The following is a 21927-nucleotide window of genomic DNA, read 5'->3' on the forward strand; positions in this document are numbered from 1 at the left end:
ATGCTCCTCTGAATTCCCCCTAATCAAGTTACATCAGCCTCCTTGATGTTCTTCGACTATGTCATTCACTTGACATCTCAGGACTAAGTAAGCATGTTAAGTAAACATGTTTTCCCTACTTTTATTATTATGTAATTATGGTTTGTCTGCCTGTAATTCTCTTTCTCTAAATGTCTACATGGCTTGTTCCACATGTTTTCAAGTCCTTGTTGAAATATCACTGTATTTTAAGTCCCTCCCTTGGCTATTCTGCATAAAGAATAACAAGCTTCCATTCCATCCTAGCATTGCTGCTCTCTTTTAGATAGTTTGGAATAGTTACTGGCATTAGTCTTACTCAATAAATGTTTGTTGAATAATTTATTTTACTTCTCTTGCATGGCTTTTCCACATATTGGCCTAATAAGTGGATGGATTAATGAATGATGATTATATTGTTTGGCACCAGTAGAAGCTGTTATTTTCCAATGGTCTATTTCTCTGGAATGATTTTATAGTTCTTTATTGGGACAAAAGACTTAATCAGATCTTGTCAGAAACTCTTGGGTTCTGCCAAGATAGAATCTCACCCATTAGTCATCTGTAGTGATGGAAAGCAGGGATAGAGGTTGGGGGGAGAGAGTAAGAGAGGATTGGGCTGGCCCCAAGAGCATTCCTCACATTGAGAAAGCTCATTGATAATATCTGGTTGGCTTTTAGATTAAAAATATATGTGTATACATGTGTGTGCATGTATGTCTGTGTGTGTGCTTTTGTTTGTGTATATTGTATGTGTGTATATACACTTGTATAAATATAAATATAAATATAAATATAAATATAAATATAAATAAATATAAATATAAATATAAATATAAATATAAATATAAATATAAATATAAATATCATGTAAAGAATCAAAATCAAAGATCCCTAAAGTCTAAAGACTTGAACACCCTGACGGACTCTGAAGACTCAGCAGAACCACTGATGCTTGGGAACTAGAAATGTGGGGAATGCTTGCAGAATTTTTCTAGTTCATTTCTAGATCCCTGGAAATTACTTTATGCTGAGATCAGTGAACAACAACAACAAAAGTCTTGGCTTTCATATATCTTATTATGTGGTAAGTAGAAACAAAGAGCAGGTAAATACATATAAGCTATAGGTGGTGGTATAAATGCTATGAGATGAGGAAACAAAATAAAGCAGAAGGAAAAGAGATAATAGAGATCCATTGTAGATAACTGAGTTAGTAGGGAGATGATACTTGCTTGATAAGAAGTTCAAAGACCAGCAAATGCAAAGACCTGAGGATTAGGTGTTTGTTGAATTCAAGGGATATAAAATAGAATAAATTCAGTGAGACCAAAGTTATGTACAGCCTTTAAGCCATAGTAAAGAGTTGGAGTTTCATTCTAATTACAAGGAAATACCATAGGGCCCTTTATAGCAGGGGAGTGACTGATCTGAATTTAGAAAAAATCCCTCTGACTTGTCTATGGAGTATGGACCAGAATGTGCACCAGTAGAGACAGGAGATAGGTAGGTGGCTGTTCCTGCCATCCAGGCAAGAAAATATAGCAATGTGGACCAGCATAGGAGCAATGGAGATGGTAAAAAGTGGTAGGATGTGGGATATATATTGGAGGTAGAGTCAGTAGCATTTACTGATGATTCAGATGTTGGCTGTGAGATGATATCTTTATTAGTCAAGGGAATCTTGATTGTGTTGTAGCAACAAACTACTCCAAAATATCATAGGCTTAAAACAAGAGAGGTTAAATTTTCTCACTCACATGTCATATCCTTTGTGTGTTGGCTGGTGGTTTGATATTTTTATAACTGTCCTCTCTCTGGGACATGGGATGACAAGGTAGTCTACCATTGGAACATTGAAAAAGGAAAAGAGAAATTTGGAGGATTTATATTAGAAACAATTAAGTGTTTGGCCTGGAAATGACACATATCACTTCTAATTGGCCAAAAGTATCACACAACTCCACCTACCACAGGGTGGCCAAGAAATACAATCCTATCTTGTGCCAGGGAGTCAAAGGGTCAGAACTACTCAGACAACTGCACTGATGGCTCCATGTTATCTTCCAGGTTTAGATAACTGGTAGTAACAGCATCCAAGTGGGGATGCTTGAGAAGAGTGGGCTTGTGGAAGGTGAAATCAATATTTCTGGTTTTAGTCATGTTTAGTTTAAAAGCTTTTCCAGCAAAAATGTCAAGACAGTTGGGAATGTAAGTCTGATGATCAGAGGGAATATATGGCTAGAGATATAAATTTGAGCATCAACAAAATATATATGATATTTAAAGTAATGGGACTCACAGGATGTAGTTGGAATAAAGAGGGGTCCAGAGGCAGAATTCTGGGGCACTCCACAAGTAGAGGTCTTATAGTGGAAGAGCCAACAAAAGAAACTGAGAGAGATTGTAATGGTGGAGATGCAGGGGAGTATGGGATCTTAAGATATCCTGAGAAGTAAATCCCGCAAGAGAAAGATTGCACTGAAAGGTCAAGGGGAATGAGAATTAATCATGGGTTCTGTCAATCTTTTGGTCACTCTTGTGGTGTGGTATGGGGCAAATATACCAATTTGAAGTGGATCGAGGAGGGAGTGATAAGTGTGGAATTGATGAAAGATAACTTTTGGAAGAGCTCTTTTTTTTTGTAATCAGAACAGTCAAGTGGGTTTGATAGTGAAGAGGGACATGACATCAAGAATACGGGAGGTTGGGGGGAGGCAAGTTTGTGAGCAAGATGATGATTGAAATATTTGAAATATTTTCGCTTAAGAGAAAGGTAGTCAAATAGAAAATACTCAGCTATTGGTTGGATATAAGAGTCTGAACATAGGGAAGAATCACAGCTGGCTTAAATATTTAGGAGCTCTCTGCATAGAGTAAAGAGTTGGAACTGGGAATGTAATGAGCTACAACACAAGTGCAGAGCAAAAAGAGTGGAGAGATCAAGGCTGAGCCTTAGGGAACACACACATTAATAAAATCTGGAGAAGAAAGAGTAGCTAGTAAGAAATGGGAGAAAATAGATTGAGTAAATTGTAAGTCATAGAAATCAAAGAAAGAAAGTTTTCTTTTCAAGAAGTTTTCCTTCAAGTTCTGTGTTCTCATAAATATGTAGTCCATATTCCATACTTTCAGGACAAATTTGAAATAGACTCTATTATAGTTGATTAAATATATAGACCAAGAATTGTGAAACACTTAGGATAATGGTTTTATTAACTCCATTAAATGGGATTGATACTCTTCTAATCTTTTTGCTATTGTTTCCTTTCCTTATTTTGGAAATTATCTAAAGATTATTTAAAGTGAAGATATTGCTAGTGCCATATTGATCACTGTATTTTCATCACCTCCTCTTCCTGCTCCTCTTTCATTATCAATATCATCATCATCATCATCATCATCAAAATAATGATCATTACTAGACCCCATTAGATTAGTTATTTTTTGTATTTAAATAATTTGGTTAGAATTCCTGAGGGGCATACATGATACTATAAAAGGACATATTGACAGCAGTTTGGGTTATATGTTGAGTGCTTATTGAGTTCTTACTTCAAAAATGGACATGATTTCTGCCCTAAGTTCATTCAGTTCAATTGCCTAGGAAAGATAACAGAGAATCTGGAGGGGGAAAAATACTCAGAGAGGATACAAGTGATTAAGACTACAAATATATAGGATTTCAGGAATAATTTGGCAGAACTTTTTCTCTATTCAGGTTAGTTAGCTGTAAAAAGCATTTGTAGATGGTTAGCCCTAGAATGGAGATGCAGGGTAAAATGGAGTCTATACCCTGTATATAACTTAATATCAACTGTCTCTTCCTTTAAGCTAGGAATAAGGTGGTCTTATGACACTTCTCTGGAGTATAATTTGTCTCATTTCCAGTTCTGGTGGTCTGTTGGATTTCTTGATCCATACCTCTCTCCCCCACTCCCTCCTGTCTTTATCTCTCCTGATTTCTCCTTCTTCCTCCTTCCTTTCTCTCCAGCATTTCTCACTTCTACTTAATTCTTTTATCACATGTGAGGAGATATGTATATATTTAAGCCAGCTGTGATTCTTCCCTATGTATATCTCCTCACATGTGTAACACTTCTACTGAAATAAAGCTCCTTAAGGTAGGGGCCATCTCATTCATCTTATAGCCTAATACTTATTAAATTCTCTATGGTTGTGAACTGGATGATTAAATAAAATGGAAGCCTAAATAGGGCCAATGATAGTAGGAATGAAGCAGAAAAAAATGATTACTAAAGACTTGTTGGATATGGAATAAAATATACTTCATAAGAATTTAATACTATGGACAATGAGGAGGGAAGAATCATCATATATATCTATAAAAATTTAAAATTGAGTTGACCCCTAACAGAGAAATAAGCAAGTCAAGAGGAGGAATTGGTGAGTTTGTTTTTAGACAGGTTGATTTTAAGGATCTACAGTAAATTTTAATTTTAGATAGATGAATTATTCCAGCAGACAATCTATTTTGGGGGCCTGGGGCTTTGGAGAGTGTTTAGGGCATAGATAAAGATGTACCAGTGAATGAGGTAGATTAGTGAAAAGAGGAAAGAAAGCCTTCATCAGATGCTTGGGGAAACCGCTTTTTAAGGAATTTGGAAAAGATGCTGATAACAGAGGCTGAAAATGAGTCATCAAAGAGTTACTTGGAAAGTGTGCAATCAGGAAACCCCAGAAAAGAGAATTTTGAGAAGGGAGTGATAGATAAAAATGTCAGCTACTGCACAGATACTGAGTGTTCTACAGGTTGGTACCATTTAAATTTCATTAGTAGGCTATTAGTAACCTTATTTCAGAATTATTTACTCACCAGTTAAATATTTTTTATCATGGGAGGCAACTAAATTAAAATATAGTATTTTGAATGCTGCTGGAAAAGTTGGTAAAAATTATCTCCTCTTTCATCAGTGGTTAAATAGAATTTAATTTTTACTGGTTTTTCTTGGAGCTGTATCCTCTAGCCACACAGCCAAGTAGCATTCAGTGATAGAAGCCAAAGAGATAAAAGCTAAGTGTCTGTATTTATCCCATTACCACTTTTGATATCCTCTGCCCATTATTAGGTGTTCAGCAATAGATTTTGGGTTACCCATCACGTTGATCCCTTGCCTTTTCTTGGCCATGGATCCAATGGTCTCTCTTAATTTTCCTCCTTTTCTGTGAATTCTAAGTTTGAATAAGAGTAAGAGAGCTCTATATAGATCCTGATAATCTTTCAGGTGCTATAGGCCTTGGTGTTGATACTTTCTTTGGGGAGGCCCATCCCAGGGCCATGAGAGGAGGATGCCACTGTGCATGTCTCTCTTCAATTCTTGGACTCTGGTAAGTACAGAAGACAATTGCTGGTCAAAATTATGTCAGACAGGAAAATAAAGATTTTTTTACCTCTGTGATGAAAGAAAATGTAGACAAGGCATGGCCCGAAAATGGCCTATTAAAAATGGACAAAATAATGGCCATGTGGGATCAGTGCTTTGAAAGTTCCAGGAAAGGTTCTTGACAAACTCTGGGACCATAAATTTAACTATGTACTATTTGTTTTGTTTACATATAGAAGTACTTTACCAGCCATTTAAAATATTAGAGAGAGAGAGAGGATGGGGGAGGGAAAAAGAGAAACATTGATGTGAGAGCAGAACATGGATAGGCTGCCTCCTACACTTGCCACAATGGGAGGGATCAAGCTCACCACTTGGGCATTTGCCCTGACCAGGAATTGAACTGGCAACCTCTCAGTGCATTGGGTGATGCTCAACCAACTGAGCCACACTGGCCAGGACTAGTTTTTGTTTGTTTGTTTGTTTGAAGTGTCAGCGCCTCCTTAGGAGGCATTTAATAAAACATTTGGTAGTGGTTACTTCCATGCCAGTCTAAAAATGAACTCTACAGTTTAGGAGCCAGAGGTAACAGTGGGTTTTTACCAAGTCTTAGCTTCTTCTCAGGACACCTGTTAGACCTTTGGTGATAGGAAGGTCCCCCAACCACCATATATATTCCCTATCTTCTTGAATACTTTCTTGTCCCCTTGATCACTCCAGTTTGGCCTGTTTAGATGGTACCAAGCTTTCCACCTGCTGATTTAGATTCCAAAGGAAGTTGGTAAACGGAATGGCACGATTCAAATATGCCTCTTCCAGTTTCTGGTAGCTGCCAGCAATGCCTAACTTGTGGCTTCATCCCTCCAATCTCTGCCTCCACCTTCACAGTGCCACCTTCTTTGTATGTGTATAATCTTCCTCTGCCTCCTCTTTACAAGAATACAGGTGATTGCATTTGGGGCCCACCTGAATAATATAGGATAGTCTCACCTCAAGAACTTAATCACAGTAGCAAAGACCCTTTCCAGCAAGGTAATATTTACAGGTTCCTGATATATTTGAGGAAAATTATTCAGCCTACTGTAGAGACAGATGTCTTTCCATCTTTGCAGACTTAAAGTGTTTACGCTTCCAGGAACTTGGTTTTGCTTAAAGACATACCTCATGAATAAACAGCTTCCAAACTGATGGCCCATTTAAAAGAAGCTTGGGGCTACTGTCAGGAAGGGGCTAATTTAGGTCAGCCCCATGCCACTGGACAGGCAGGTGTGGTAACATTCCTAGTCCTCAGCATGAAAGTAAACAATTGATCCCTATTTGAGAAGCTGATTAAGTGACTAGAAGAGCTGGTTGGAGTTCTGAGCAAGTCAGCAAGGCAACCAGTTCCTATTACATGTCGCTGTTTTGTGTGAATCTTTTCCCAGTTCTGGGGGACAGGTGTGCTCAGCTGGCCTGGCACTCACTCCTCTGTGTCCAGTGGTAGCTTTTGTCTTCTGTTTTACCAGGAGAGTCACAAAGGATCTAGGTGGTCACTGGGAGGGAAATTGAGGTGGGATCAAGAGAGAGTAGGAGCTCTGGAATACAAGTTTAGAGCAGGGAGTTCACCAATTTTTGAATTAGGGAAGAACTTCAGTATTTGAACTTGGGATGCAGACACTTCCTGGTTCCTCTATAACTGTGGTGCATCTCTCACATATAACCCAAGGAGGGGCATGGGCTCCAGGAGAGGTCTTCTGCAAGGCTCTCTCTCAGGTGCTCCTGAATGTGCTTCGTTCAGTGTGCACACCTGACTGTAAACTGCTAGCCTAAGCCACAGGCAGGGGAAACTAACTTTTCTAGAGATTTCTTTATGATTCAGACCACTGGAGAAGCTGGATTTAAGGAGGGATCTTAAGAAAACAGTTGTTTATTTTTTCTGTTATATATAGGGACGATAATAATAGCTATTGAGTGCATAGGCACTCAAGCCAGACTTATCTGCATTTCATTCTGGCTCCACTACATAATAGCTGTGTGACTTCATGTAGATCTTAAAATCTCTGATTCCAAAAAATCTCTTTTCTTTAAAATAAGGATAATAGTAACCATCACTTACCATGTGGCAGGGACTATTCTAGACACTTTGCATATACTTAATCTTCTAGTCCACATGAAAACCCTATGAGGTAAGTACTGTTATTATCCCACTTCAAAGATGAGGAAACTGAGGTACAGAGAGGTTAAGTAACAAGTAGCAAAGCAAGGATTTTTGAACCCAGATAGTTTGGCTTCAGCAAATGCCTCAACCCTATTTTATGCTGCCGTTCATGCCTCAGGCTTTTGTGAGTATAAAATAGGGTGGCCATCCACCACAGGTAGTCTGGGAAAGTCCTGGGTTACATCTGTTGTCCAAGTGAATTATTAATAGTGCCTTCTTTTTAAAAATATATTTTTATTGATTTCAGAGAGGAAGAGAGAGGGAGAGAGAAACACCAATGATGAGAATCATTGATTGGTTGCCTCCTGCATGCCCCCTACTGGGGATCAAGCCTGAAACCCAGGCATGTGCCCTTGACCAGAAATGAACATGGGACCCTTCAGATGCTCTATCCACTGAGCAAACCAGCTAGGGCAGTGCCCCCTTTTAATCTCAAATGTATCATAGTGTCATGTCTCAGTTTGGATATTTGTCACAGGGGATTAAATAATTATCTGTTAAATACTAAAGATAATATCTGGCCCAAGAAAACCCTCCATTAAGGTTAACTATTTCTACTTGTCCTACTGCTATCACCACCACCACCACTACCACCACTACTACCCACCATCATCCAAGTCTGGGAGGATTAGAGCTGAAGGTTAACTCAGGTTCTAAAAATACATATCATGGGAGCAATCATTCCCCATTCTCACACCCATCACAGACGTTGCTCCCTGGTCACAGCACAGCAGTCTTTCCTGCTCTGTGTCCTAGGCAGCCACTCTTAATTGACCAAACTTGACAAGCAAAATTAAAATTATTTGCTCTAGTCAGCTTTCTCAGTGGTAAGAGCATAGGCCCATGGACTGAAGGATTGTGGGTTTGATTCCAGTCAAGGAACATACCTAGGTTGCAGGCTGGATCTCGGCCCCAGTTGGGGCATGTGCAGGAAGCAACCAATCGATGTGTCTCTGTCACATTGATGTTTCTGTCTCTGTCTCTCCCCTTCTTTCTACTCTTTCTCAAAATCAATGGAAAGAATATCCCTGGGTGAGGATTAACAACAACACAAAAGTTTAAAAATGTTAAAATTATTTGCAATACCTAGTTTCATTAAATGGAAGAATCCAAGATCCTAGTGTATGAAGAATGTGAATTTAACCTGAGCTAGTGGGTTTCTCTATTTATAAAAAAAATTATTTTATTTCCAAAAGTGATAAAGAATTTTGGCCCTCTTTAGGTACACTATATCCCTTTTCTACAGTATTCCTCTCTGCCCATTTCTCTATCATTTGTACCTCTAAAACATCTTAATTCATAATAATTTTCTACCCCCTGCCAATAATTGAATAAAAGGCCACTGAAATACTATAGAAATGGGTATGATAAAAATAAGGAGGAGTGAGTCATAATAGGGATTATAATTGACACCTAAGATCCATGTCTTAGAAAAGCTATCTTTAAATGTGATTTGTGTAACTGGTAGTGAAATTCATTTCAGGTTGGTTTTGCATGGCATAAGGGACATCTAGTGGTTATCAAGGTCTCTGCAGATTTACTAAAGGTAATGTAAAGTCATAGTTGTACATCCTGGGCTTAGTACCAGCACCTTGGAAGGGGGCCCCTCAAAACGGGGGGGGGTTGACCTCATTTATTGCATGACCATTTATTTTGAAGTTAACAAAGGTAAAGAAACCTGTTTGTTAAAAAAAAAAACACAATTTGAGTACTAGCATTTCCGTCTTGTCAGTTTGAAACAACTCTAATTTGTGTCAGTTTGGAAATGATTCTGTTATCAAGTACCTGCCAGCTTGGCATATTCTTGTTATCACTTTCCCCACCTCTTCTGCTGATTGTAGAAGGACTCTTTGGACCACTTTGAAAAGCCATCATCTGATTAAAGCCTTTATTAGGCTAAGAAGCAGAGCTTCAAGAAATAGTTTGCAGTTGCTTCTGACAGGCAGAGCTCCTTCTTTGGAAGTTGCCCGGCCATCAGGAAGTCATACAGCTCTGGTCCATGTGTACTTTGTATAAATGAATGGGCTTCACATTATAAGAGGATGAACTGCAAAGCCCCTGTGTGAACTTGCCTTCTTAGCCCCAGAGTGCTCCAGGAACTTGCCCATTGGTCAACACTTCTTAGTCTCATCACTACTCATGGTTCTGAACCCACTGCTCTTGACTTCTAAGCTGTGTAGAACACCAACTTGCTTCCCTCATATGCTACTACTGTTTCCAACTAACTATTTTAGACTTCTTGAGGTTTGGTTTCATGGACTCTTTTTATAGTATTTTCCCCAGTTCTTCTGCCTTTGGGACTTTCATATAATCTCTTTCTCCAAAAGGTATTTGGCATTCCTATTGCAATCTATCTTCTTTTAGGGTAGTTTGTAGCAGCCAGAAGTTGCTAGCTGTGGCCAAAGTTTCATTGTTTGGGGATTCATTCTTGCTTTTTTATTCTGAGTAGAGATGATAAAGGCTCTGAGGTACTGTTTCAAAATCTCCATGTGTTTTCTATGGTAGTCTAATCTACACTGTCATAAAGAGGTGGACAGTAGTCCCTTAGCATATTCCAGAGTGGGAGGCAGTTTTGGTCCTGAGCTTTGTCAGTCAATCTCTTAGAGAATCTTGCTAGAATTTGTGTTTGATATTTTTCTTCTTATCCTGTTAGTGCTCTGCCAAGACATATAAGCTAATGACAGCTGCCACTCTGGTGTGCATAACTTTCCATATTGATAGCCTTAAACATTCCTAAGCATGCACACTAGGGAAAACTTCACTAAATATTCAGTGATTCCATCACATGGAATCATTTATACATTCTCTCCTCTTGTAACTTATCAAGCAGAATGAATATAGAGGTTTCTCTCTGCATTGTAGTTCTCAGTGACTTAGAGGCATCCAAAAGTAGCCCTTGTGAGCTTCCTTGCCCTTATTTCTCCCCATTTTCCACATCCTAGTGCATACACTTTGTGCCATGCACTAGGATGGGCACTTAGAGACACTGAGAGGAAAGACACAATTTCCTTCATTTAAGAAGCTCCCAGTCTGAAGGGGAGACAGACAATTACAGTGCAACATGATAATTTCTGTGGCAGCAGTTAGAGCATGGAGCCTCGGGAGAAGAGAGGAGAAAATCAGCTGTGGATGGGAGTGGAATGATGATGAAGAAAATTGATGAAGGCTTCCCAAAGGAGGTGATGTCTAAATTATTCCTCAAATAGTGAACAGTAGTCATTCAGATAGGTGACTCAGGTAAGGCTTATTCTGGATATGGTTTATTGGGAGAATGCAGAACTTTGGCAAGGCTGACAATGATGAGGTGGAGAGTAGATCAGGGAAAGTTTTTAATGTAATGCTTAAAAGTTTGCAGTTGATTCTGAAATTGATAGAGAATCATTGAAGGGTTTTAAGCAAGGAATGACATGATATCCCCAGAGAAAACAGTGAGATAATTAGAATAATTTCTAGTCCTTGGAATAAAAATAACAGTAGAGTCCTAGTAATTTAGAAAGGCGTCTTTTAAATTTTGTCACCTTTCTAATAAAACTGCTAAAGGCTTTCTTACTACTTTAATGGTTCCTTTTCCCCTGATTGTATAAATAGCTATATTTTTAGAGCTTTCCATAATCAGGTTCCATCTACTCATTTAATCTTAGTTCCTCTGTTTTGGGACATGTAACTTTCACACTAGTCAGATTGGTGTCTTCATCAAATATTCTAAGACAGGAAGACATATAGGTGTTCACTGGGTAGGTCTGTTTCGTATATAAGCAAATATAAGAAGGGTGTGTATTTACTGAGCTTCCACTACATGGCTGGCACTTTGTTACACACTGGAAATGCATTGGATTCCACATCAGAAACACACAGCCTCTGTGTTTAGGAAGCTTATAGTCTAAAGGACCATAGTGGTGCCATTCCTGGCAAGTACAGGGGAGAGAAATACAATCTGAGTCAAGTTTCTGCTCATAGGACCTTGCAATTCATTAATTGGATGATAAATATATCTCACCGATATATCAAGTTTGATATAAAATATATCCCCCCCTTTTAAGCATCCTCTAATACTTTCTAAGCATGTTGGTAGCAGGGATTATACCTCATGTTCTTTGTATCCTCCATGGTCTAGGCAGCGGTTCTCAACCTGTGGGTCGCGATCCCTTCGGCGGTCGAACGACCCTTTCACAGGGGTCGCCTAAGACCATCCTGCACATCAGATATTTACATTACGACTCATAACAGTAGCAACATTACAGTTATGAAGTAGCAACAAAAATAATTTTATGGTTGGGTCACAACATGAGGAACTGTATTTAAAGGGCCAGAAGGTTGAGAACCCCTGGCTAGAGCTAAAGGGTATTTAACACATTTCCATGGGTTTTTGCTTCTGACATTATACTACAGCTAATCAATTTACATTAAATTGGATTTTTGTGTTCTAGGGTGTTAGATGATAACAAGGGTGAAGAGTAGGTTCAACTCCAGTTCCATCTCTCAGTGACTGGTGACAACTTCCTAGGGCATTGCCTTGAGAAGAATCCTGAGGCTGCATCTGGGTTTAATGGGAAAGGGAGTAGAATAGAATGGCATCAATTAACAATAAATGCCATCTGCCAGGAAGGAAGAGGAGAGACATATACTTGCCAGCATGGCTCTAAGACATGGGAGAGTTTTCCATCCAGGTATGGCTGGAGAATCATCTGGCAAATGTTTTTAGATCCTATAGAAAGATGTTTCATGATCCATTGATGAGGCCTATCTTGGAGAACTATGGCCCATAAATTGCCAGTTCATGTCTTATTTATTTGCCTGGGTCCATCTATGCCAAGTCTCACATCTGGCAATACCAAGTTCTTGCATCATGAATTTATTAGAAGACTAGTAGGCTTTTCTTGGATGATCAAGTCTGTATTAGCAAATCTTATCTTCTGTAATCTTATCTTCTGAGCCTTTATAGTATCCTGACTACCCCACAAACTTGATTGCTGATTTTTTCCCTATGAGATACATGGACATATGGCAGCCTGTTCTTGATTAGCCTTTTTAACTACATAAAAGTCCTAAGAAAGTTCTTGAGAATAAAAATGAGACCTTCACTGTAATTGTGCCAAGGGTTGGGAATCATTATCAGCCTGTTACCATCTGTAATTGAACAGAAACCTATCTGATCATTTCCATTTCACCAAGAATCCATCAAGAAAACAAATGTTTGTCTAAGTTTTGAGCATACGTGATAATGACCTGCATTGTTAGCAAGGCTGTTGGGCTGGTATACGTGGCCCTTTGACTCATGGGGATGGAGTAACTGATGTTGCACAGCTCTCTCTCTCTCTCTCTCTCTCTCTCTCTCTCTCTCTCATACCTGGTGCCCAGAAGACTGGATACTTCCTTCTTCCTTCAAAATGAGGAAGGGAGTGAGGATTTTCCTGGTTCCACATCAGTTTGCCTGGATTTTTGCTGTACCTCCAGCTTGCCTATTGTCCCTATTTTCTTTTCCTGGCCACTCTTTTATACATGGGACCATATTCATAGATCAGAGATTATAAACTGGTGGTCCTTGGTGACATAAATCAGATCTATTATGTTTGACCCACAGAGTGTTGATCACACAACATTAAAAGTTAATTAACTGCCAACAGTCTACTATTTTTTCAACTTTATCTGGAGTCTTTTTCACCTTTATTTGGAGCCCTAGAACTTAGACATTTTTCGGCTCCTGCCTGCAATTCTGAAACTCAGTCCCATTTTCTGTTTCTGGTGCTTAGTTTTTCTCTTTGGTGGACCCAACCACTGTTAACACAATTAAAGCATGAAAATGCTGGTATCTGTGGTATGTAGCAGTTGGGACTTTGGGCCCTAGGTTGGTTGTCAGCTGCAGCTCAGCAGGCAGTTAGTTTACTGACCCCTGTTAGCAAGACTATAGATGCAGATGTGGCCCCAGCCATGCCAAACATTAGGTTCTTCTGATTTTGGAAGCTAAGAGGACCATCTGCTGCCACATTTGTGCTTGGACTTCACTGCTGGAGTTTGGTCAGTGGCACACTGTGATAGAAAATGATGTTAATGATAATGGATCATAAATCTGTGCAGAGGTATAGTGTGTGTGTGTGTGTGTGTGTGTGTGTGAGAGAGAGAGAGAGAGAGAGAGAGAGAGAGAGAGAGAGAGAGAACAAGGAATGGCCATAGGCATTTATATGTATTATAAATGCCACTGTCTCTTGAGTTGATAGTCAGTTTAGAGCTTATCCTCAGAGAGAATATTTTCTTCCTGATGACTCCATACCAGGCTAACCTGTCTGTTGCTTTAGTTCTGGCTTTTCACAGAAAATAACAACATTAATAGTAATAACTACCATTTACTGAGTGCCTATGGAGGGTCAGAAACTGTGTGAGTTACTTCTGTATGTGATATTATCCCATTCATTCCTTACAACCCTGTGATAATATTATCCCATTCATTCCTTACAGACTTTTTCTTTACATTCTGCAGGTGAAGAACCTGAGGCTGAGATCATTTAAATATTTTGTACAAGGTCACATAGCTGGCAAGGGCGAAGCAGGACTCAAACCCTGGTTAGTGAGACTGAAAAGTCCATGATCTTAACCACTGCCCTATGCTGTCACTTGAGTCAGATATCTAATTTAATGAAGATATAAGCATTTATTAAGAATTGGTACAGCGTGGTGCTATTTCAGATTTTAAAAGTGTAATGCATAGTTCAACCAGCATGGCTCAGTGGTAGTCAACCTATGAACCAGGAGGTCATGGTTCAATTCCTGGTCAGGGCACATGCCTGCATTGCAGGCTGGATCCCCAGTGGGGGTGTGCAGGAGGCAGCCAATCAATGATTCTTTCTCTGAAATCAATAAAAATATGCATAATTTTGGTGATAAGGTATTTTATAATGACAAAACATGTGCTTATTCAAAGATAACAAAGTAGGGAGTTTTGAGTAACAAAGGAGTGCAGCAGACAGTTCATAGGAGGGGAAATCACAGCTAACCAGAGTCATCAGTTGCTGAGGGACAGAGGGGAAGTAGGATAGAGAAAGTAGGATGTATGATTGTGTGGCCACGCCAGAAGCAAGATTCTTTCACAGTGCTTTTTATTTATTTCCCCTGAGTAGGAATGTTACATATTAATATTATTAGCACAAAAGTTTAGCTAGAAGCTGCACCATCTTGAAAGCTGAAGAGAAAAAGCTCATTTCATTATTATCTATTGTCAAAGGATTAAATTTGGGTGAGAGGCAGATACATATTTGTCTTTTGCTTGTTGTATGCAAACTGCTCCACTCATAGGTATAAATTTGAAAGGCTTTATTGGGATTTGTAATCAACGCTGTTCCACATCAAGGCACCTGACACTGGCTTTACACCATTCTGTTTTGGCTAAACTAGACACTCAAGCAAATGTTCCCCAGTGTCCTGACCTTCAAACATCCTCCACTGACCTGGATCAGCACAATGGTGCTCAGTCATGAAATCATGAACCTATAAATGATGGTCTTACAAGCTGACCTGGTGGTTTTTATTGAAATTGTCCTATATGTAGACCCAGATAGAATTAAATATGCTTTAAAAACAAGAGAAAAGAAAGCCAAGCTGGTAAACCTCCTGTTCCTTGACAGGGGAAATAGGACTGAGCAGCCATCTGGGCACTGCAGGGCACATGCCCACACTCCCTTCTTCTAGTTCCCTTACTGGAGTGCACAGGGATGTGGCATTTACAACCGAATACATGGAGACATGTTCTCAGGAAGCCGAGAACAGCGTGGCCTGGGATAAGATGGAAGAGGGAGAAAAAAATACTTCTTTGAGCTGGGACTGTCTCTACCCATTAGATTCATTCTCATGGACCTGCAACATAGCTCAGGCATCATGGAAGAGTTTAATGTAAAAAACACATTATGGAGCTTTTAGATTTAGATAAATTTGAAAACTGCCAAGATCACATAGCTTGTAAGTAGTGGGTGTGGGATTTGAATGTAAATTTAAATCTGGATCTTAGAATTTGAATGAGATAATGTACAGGACAGAGCACAGAGGTTGGCATAATCAGTGCTCTAATGTTGGCCCCTTTACCTTCCAATATTTTCCTCTGTTTATTATATGCATGTGGACATTGCTTAGAGATCATAGGTCTAGGGCACTGATCCATCCCAGGATACTGCATCAAAATTCAGTTTTAGTAACAGCAAAATCTTTTTGAAACTCTGATTTGGAGGAATAAAATCATACCCTGCTTTTATGTGGATTATACCAGGTTTAGAAAGTCATAATATATTTTTTTTATATTTTAAGGTGTTTCATCCCCTCTACTCCCTTTCCCATGTTTTCCAATCATGGCAAATGGTTTTGGCAATAGGGAAGACAGCATCATCACTGGCAGGCAATATAAGGATTCTAAGTTTATCAAATGGCAGGGATTGGCAAGGAGAGAGTAGCCAGCAAGGGCCTGGAATGGGTTTGATTGTAGATCCTGGTGATAGGGCACTGTTTAAAGAGTTTGAGAGAAGAGGAAGACACTGTAGCCTGGGAAACTTGGGGAGCAAATATGAAGAAGCCCAATCCCTGAGATTATAGAGATGCCTCTGAGATAGCTTGGAGGTGATGGTACACTTTTGCATGACCATGGCCATGGTCCTGCACTAGACAGGTTGAAAAGATGCAGAGGTTACCCAATTGCAGCAAGAGAGATGTGAAAACTGCATACATATATACTAGAGGCCCAGTGTATGAAATTTGTGCATGGTGTGTGTGTGTGTGTGTGTGTGTGTGTGTGTGTGTGTGTCCCTCAGCCTGACCTGCACCCTCTTCAATCTGGGAGCCCTCAGGGGATGTCCTACTGATGGCTTAGGCCCACTCCCCGTGGTTCTCTGCTCTCTGTGGGGCCTGCCTGCTCCACACTGCAGCGACTGCCAAGCAGGCCCTGCTGGGAGCTGCCTATGGGCCGCACTTGCCTGCTCCTGGGTCGCCGGCAATGGCCAAGCAGGCCCTGCTGGGAGCTGCCTCCTTCCTGCTGTCAGTCTCCACGGAGGTGATAAGGTTAATTTGCATACTCACTTCTGATTGGCTGGTGGGCATTGCAAAGGTATGGTCAATTTGCATCTGTCTCATATATATAATGTTAGGGCCAGGAAATAGATAAAGAGCTCACCTTCCAAGAACATTTTTGAGAAGTATGGTTATCTTTGGCCAGTTTTTGGCCCTGATTTTCTTGACTGTCTTTCAAAAAATCTGCATTCTTGTTACTCACCTTCTGTTTCTGTCTCCACTGTGTATCCTTCTTACAAAAGAGTTCCTCTTCATGGGACTCTGCATCCCTTTTCTTTAAAAGGCCTTTTTTATCCTGCCTCCTGTAGGGATACCTGAGCTCTCTTTACATTTATCTTTCAATGGAGCCAAGTCTCTGTCTGTCCCATTGGGATGAGCGATTGTTATGCATTAATAATTAACCTTTACAAGGAGCTCTCATCTTCCTAGGCATTTAGCCCAATGCAGGGAAAGCCAAAGTTTGGTTATGACAAAGAGATCTCACATTCTGGGGCATAATAGTGGTGGTTAGAAAGAAGAAGCTGCCAGTCATTAAACTTTTATTTTCTGGTTCACTCACTGGAGAGATTGCTAAGGATTCTATAGTCTCCCCTTTGCACATGGTCAGTCCAGGACAGGAAAAATAGGAAATTCAGCTGTTGAACTTGGGAGTTGGACATGCATGACTTCCCACATAAGGTTAAAGATGAGCATCATGAGAGCTGCTAGTGGGATCTCAATTGGAGTGTTTACAGCGATAAAGCATATGGATTCTGGAGTCTAACTCCATGGATTCAAGTTCGGTTCTGCCACTTACCAGCTGTGTGACTGTGAACTGGTTCCTTAACTATTCTCTGTGTTACTGCATCAGTAAACCGGGGGAATGATGAGGATATTTCAAATGGGTGTAGTAAGCATCTAATGGCTTCGGATCCTTGGCCTAGTGCCTGGTAGAAGGTGCTCAGGAAATATGAATATCATTATTATTTTCAGTGTTATTGACTATGGTTAGGCCCATGGTCAAGGTCATTTGATAGGTGAGACGTTTTTTATTCTTTGACATTAGTTACATATTAAAAGGCAGACAGCTCTGCTTGAATCTCTCCTGGTGATAGGGAAGACAAGGGAAACAGTTCTATAGCTGGATGTTAGGGATTAAGTGATAGGTACTGGAATGACTCAACCAATTAACTTATCACTGAGATGGATTCTCAGACTATTTTCAACCTTTAACTTTTGTTATTTTACTGAAAATGGACATGATAGTACAATCTTCTCTGATCTTTCTTTGGAAAGGATGAAATCAGATGAATAACAGATACAACCACCACCCACAAAATAGCTGAGATTTTTATACCATTACTACATGCCATTTCTAAGTGCTTTACATGTATTAATTTATTTCATACTTATAAAGTCATTTACTCCTATGTTCCCATTTTCACAGGAGAAAACAGATTTAGATAAATTTGAAAACTTTGCCAAGATCACATAGCTTGTAAGTAGTGGGTGTGGGATTTGAATGTAAATTTAAATCTGGATCTTAGAATTTGAATGAGATAATGTACAGGACAGAGCACAGAGGTTGGCATAATCAGTGCTCTAATGTTGGCCCCTTTACCTTCCAATATTTTTCTCTGTTTATTATATGCATGTGGACATTGCTTAGAGATCATAGGTCTAGGGCACTGATCCATCCCAGGATACTGCATCAAAATTCAGTTTTAGTAACAGCAAAATCTTTTTGAAACTCTGATTTGGAGGAATAAAATCATACCCTGCTTTTATGTGGATTATACCAGGTTTAGAAAGTCATAATATATATTTTTTTATATTTTAAGGTGTTTCATCCCCTCAATATATATATTTATACTTGAGGCTTGGTGCACGAAATTTGTGCACTTGGTGGGGGGGTGGGTGGGGAGCCCTCACCCTGGATTGTGAGAGAGCACAGGCCAGGCCAAGGGACCCCACTGGTGCACAATCAGGGCCAGGGAGGGATGTGGGAGGTTGGCCAGCCAGGGAGGGACCATGAGAGGGCTCCAGGTTGTGTCCAACCCATCTCGCTCAGTCCTGATCGGCCAGACCCCAGCAGCAAGCTAGCCTACTGGTCGATTGTCTGTCCTGTGGTGGTCAGTGCACGTCATAGCGAGCAGTTGAGCAGCCTTAGCATATCATTAACATATTACACTTTGATTGGTTGAATGGCCAACTGGACGAGTGGACACTTTGCATATTAGGCTTTTATTATATAGGCTGGTCACCTGCAGAGGGAGGCGACCAGCAGTGGGGGGTGGGGAGGTGGGACTGGCAAGTGGATGGTGCCAGGCCGGCCAAGGTGGGTGCCAGTGGGGGCCCCCCAATCACCTCGCCAGTCGCCCCACAGATTGGCCCTGATTGCTGGCCAGGCCTAGGGACCCTACCTGTGCATAAATTTTGTGCACCGGGCCTCTAGTATATATCTATACTAATAAAAGCCTAGGTGTTCCTCGTGTGTGATGTCATCACAAGATGGCCGCTACAAGATGAGCACCACAAGATGGCTGCCACAAGATGGCCACATGTACAGTGGAGGTGGGGCCCAGAGTCTCTGCCACCTCACACAGAGGAGGCAGGTTCCAGCCGAGGAGGCAGATCACGGCAGGGGAGGGCAGTTGGGGGTGATCAGCCTGGCAGGGGAGGGCAGTTGTGGGCAATTGGGCTGGCAGGGGTGGGTGATTGTGGGTGATCGGGCTAGCAGAGGAGAGCAGTTGGGGGTGATTGGGCCAGCAGAGGAGGGCAGTTGGGGGCGATCAGGCAGGCAGGCAAGCGGTTAGGAGCCAGCGGTCCCAGATTGTGAGAGGGATGTCCAACTGCTGGTTTAGGCTCGATCCCTGAGGGGTCCCAGTTTGGAGAGGGTGCAGGCCGGGCTGAGGTACAGCCCCCTCCCATGCACGAATTTCAATCAGCGGGCCTCTAGTATATATATAAAGAGCACACACAATGTGCAAAGAAATGTAGATCTCTTTCCCCACCATCTCTTAATAATCATATTCTTTAAGCAGTACAACTAAATGGTTTTTAAAAAATCAAATATAAAAGGCTATTGTGAAAAGTAAGTCTCCCTCCCACACCTGAATATTAATCTGAAAAATCCATTCCCTAGTGACAATTTTATAGTTTATTGTGTTTTCTTCCAAAGATGTTTTATGCATTATGAGTATATATACCTATAACACTCCCCAACATGCACAGTTTACACAATGATAGCATAATGCATGCTCTGATCTGTTCCTTGCTAATTTCACTTAACAATATTACTTGGAGAGCATCAACATCAAAATTGGGAGCACTACATGATTTCTAAGGTCTGCTTAATATTCCATCATAAGGATGTGCCAGTATATTATTGATAGTCATTTAGGTTGTTTTTGGTCTTTTACTAAGGACACGTCAGTAAATATCTTTGTGTGCACATAATTGTATCTGTACACTCAATACCTGTTGACTTCTTCTTGTAAGCTTATATTGCATAACTTTATGACAGTACAAATATTGACCAGAAGCATAAAAAAGGGATAGAATGGAAATATAGCTTATTCAGAACTTGTGTATGTCCTAGAGGTCTTTTTGGTACTTTTACAAGTGGTGTGTTTCACGTTTCTCATGTTTCAGACTATTGTGTCCTGCAGCCTCTTCGTGGGCCTTTTTCCTGGGTGCCCAGGGAGTGATGGATGGTTACTGTTTGCAAGATTGATTCATATGGCACTTGTTTGGCTTTTGACAGGTTGTTTATAAGAATAATGACATCCGTCTGGAGCTGTCTCGCCTGGCCCGGATTGGGGATACCAAGATGAAAATCTATGGGGAAGTTGTATTCAAGTGTGAGAATGTGGCCACACTGGACCCCATCAACTTCGAGACCCCAGAGGCTTATATAAGTTTGCCCAAATGGAACACCAAACGCATGGGTTCCATCTCCTTTGACTTCCGTACCACCGAGCCAAATGGCCTGATCCTCTTCACTCATGGCAAGCCCCAAGAGAGGAAGGATGTTCGGAGCCAGAAGAACACCAAGGTGGACTTTTTTGCCGTGGAACTCCTTGATGGCAATCTGTATCTGCTGCTGGACATGGGCTCTGGCACCATTAAAGTGAAAGCCACTCAGAAGAAGGCCAATGATGGGGAATGGTACCATGTGGACATTCAGCGAGATGGCAGATCAGGTAGGAAGAGTTGGAGTATGTCATTGAGACCTAAGGAAAGCTTCGGTTTCTTAGTTTATTTTCTGACTTTATATTTTTATTGTAATTTTTGCACTTGCATGCTTGTGGATTCTTTTGCTGCTCTCTTTAATGGTTATTGTAAGATTATGCTTTGGAACAAGACACCTGCCTCTTCAAAGGCTCGCATTTTCCTCTCATCTCCCCTGTCACTTATTGCACAATCATCTTAGTGATACTGTCAAGAACCTGAAGCTAAGAATGGGTTTTCAAGGAGCATTTCCACAGCTACCAAAACAGCTGTCCTGTCACTGGTGTGATAATTCTCCTACCTCTTCTTCTCCTTTTTCTCATCACCATGGAAACCAATTGTGACATCACAGGTGCTGCATCACATGATAACTCTGTAGGGTAAGCTTCACTGTGTAAAGATTTATGCAACAATCCACCCCCAACAACTGACAAAAGTCATGTTTCAGGGAAAAATTATGACAAGAAAAGAAAAGGCAAATCGATTTTTCCTGAAGTCATGTTCAATTTAAAGCCTTCCTTTGGTGTAAAAGTCTATATTTCACTTTTGCTCAGACCTCACTAACTCTCCCTTCCTCTTCATAACCTTTTACATTTGGTTTAAATGGCTTTGTTTGTTTCTGCAGCCGCAGATCAAACAAGCTAGCCCTAGGCAGTACATGGCCACTCTGGAATAGTAACAGAGAGAGGAGAAAAAAAACACCCAAAAACCCCAAACAAAAAACAACAACAATACAAACAAAGAGTCTGGAGTTTTTGAATGCCGAACAGCCTGTCCAGCTTTCTATGGACCATGTGGCAACGTAGGTCATATTCTTTGCCATCAGAAGGGGCATTTTGCCCTGAGTGCTAATTAGAGCATTTGAATTTCACACTTATTTCCTGATTTTCTATTTAGGTGGTATTATATTTGAGAAGAGTCTTGGCTATATTTGCCATAGTTTTTAAGTATTCACTCCAGACATGTCATTTGGACATTGTCTTTCTAGGTGCATTTGGCTAACAAAAGAAAGTAATAGGTCCCCCCTAAAAGGCTATAAGCCAGGAATGGCTGAGCTTTGAGAATATGGCTTTTTGGCATAATTTCAGAGCTAGAGGGTGATGGTGTGGAGCA

The 21927-nt window shown here is 40.5% G+C and overlaps 1 protein-coding gene across 2 annotated transcripts in view; it reads left to right on the top strand.

The window, feature by feature from the left end:
* NRXN3 (neurexin 3) overlaps positions 1 to 21927 on the top strand; it is a 1457090-nt gene that overhangs the window by 399046 nt on the left and 1036117 nt on the right. For both annotated transcript variants that reach the window (XM_023752494.1, XM_006086965.3), the window contains one exon: positions 20348 to 20786. In XM_023752494.1, the coding sequence (XP_023608262.1) occupies positions 20348 to 20786 (439 nt within the window). The remainder of the gene's footprint in view (positions 1 to 20347; positions 20787 to 21927) is intronic.

Source organism: Myotis lucifugus, unplaced genomic scaffold (assembly GCF_000147115.1).
Source record: "Myotis lucifugus unplaced genomic scaffold, Myoluc2.0 scaffold_34, whole genome shotgun sequence".
NCBI lineage: Eukaryota > Metazoa > Chordata > Mammalia > Chiroptera > Vespertilionidae > Myotis > Myotis lucifugus.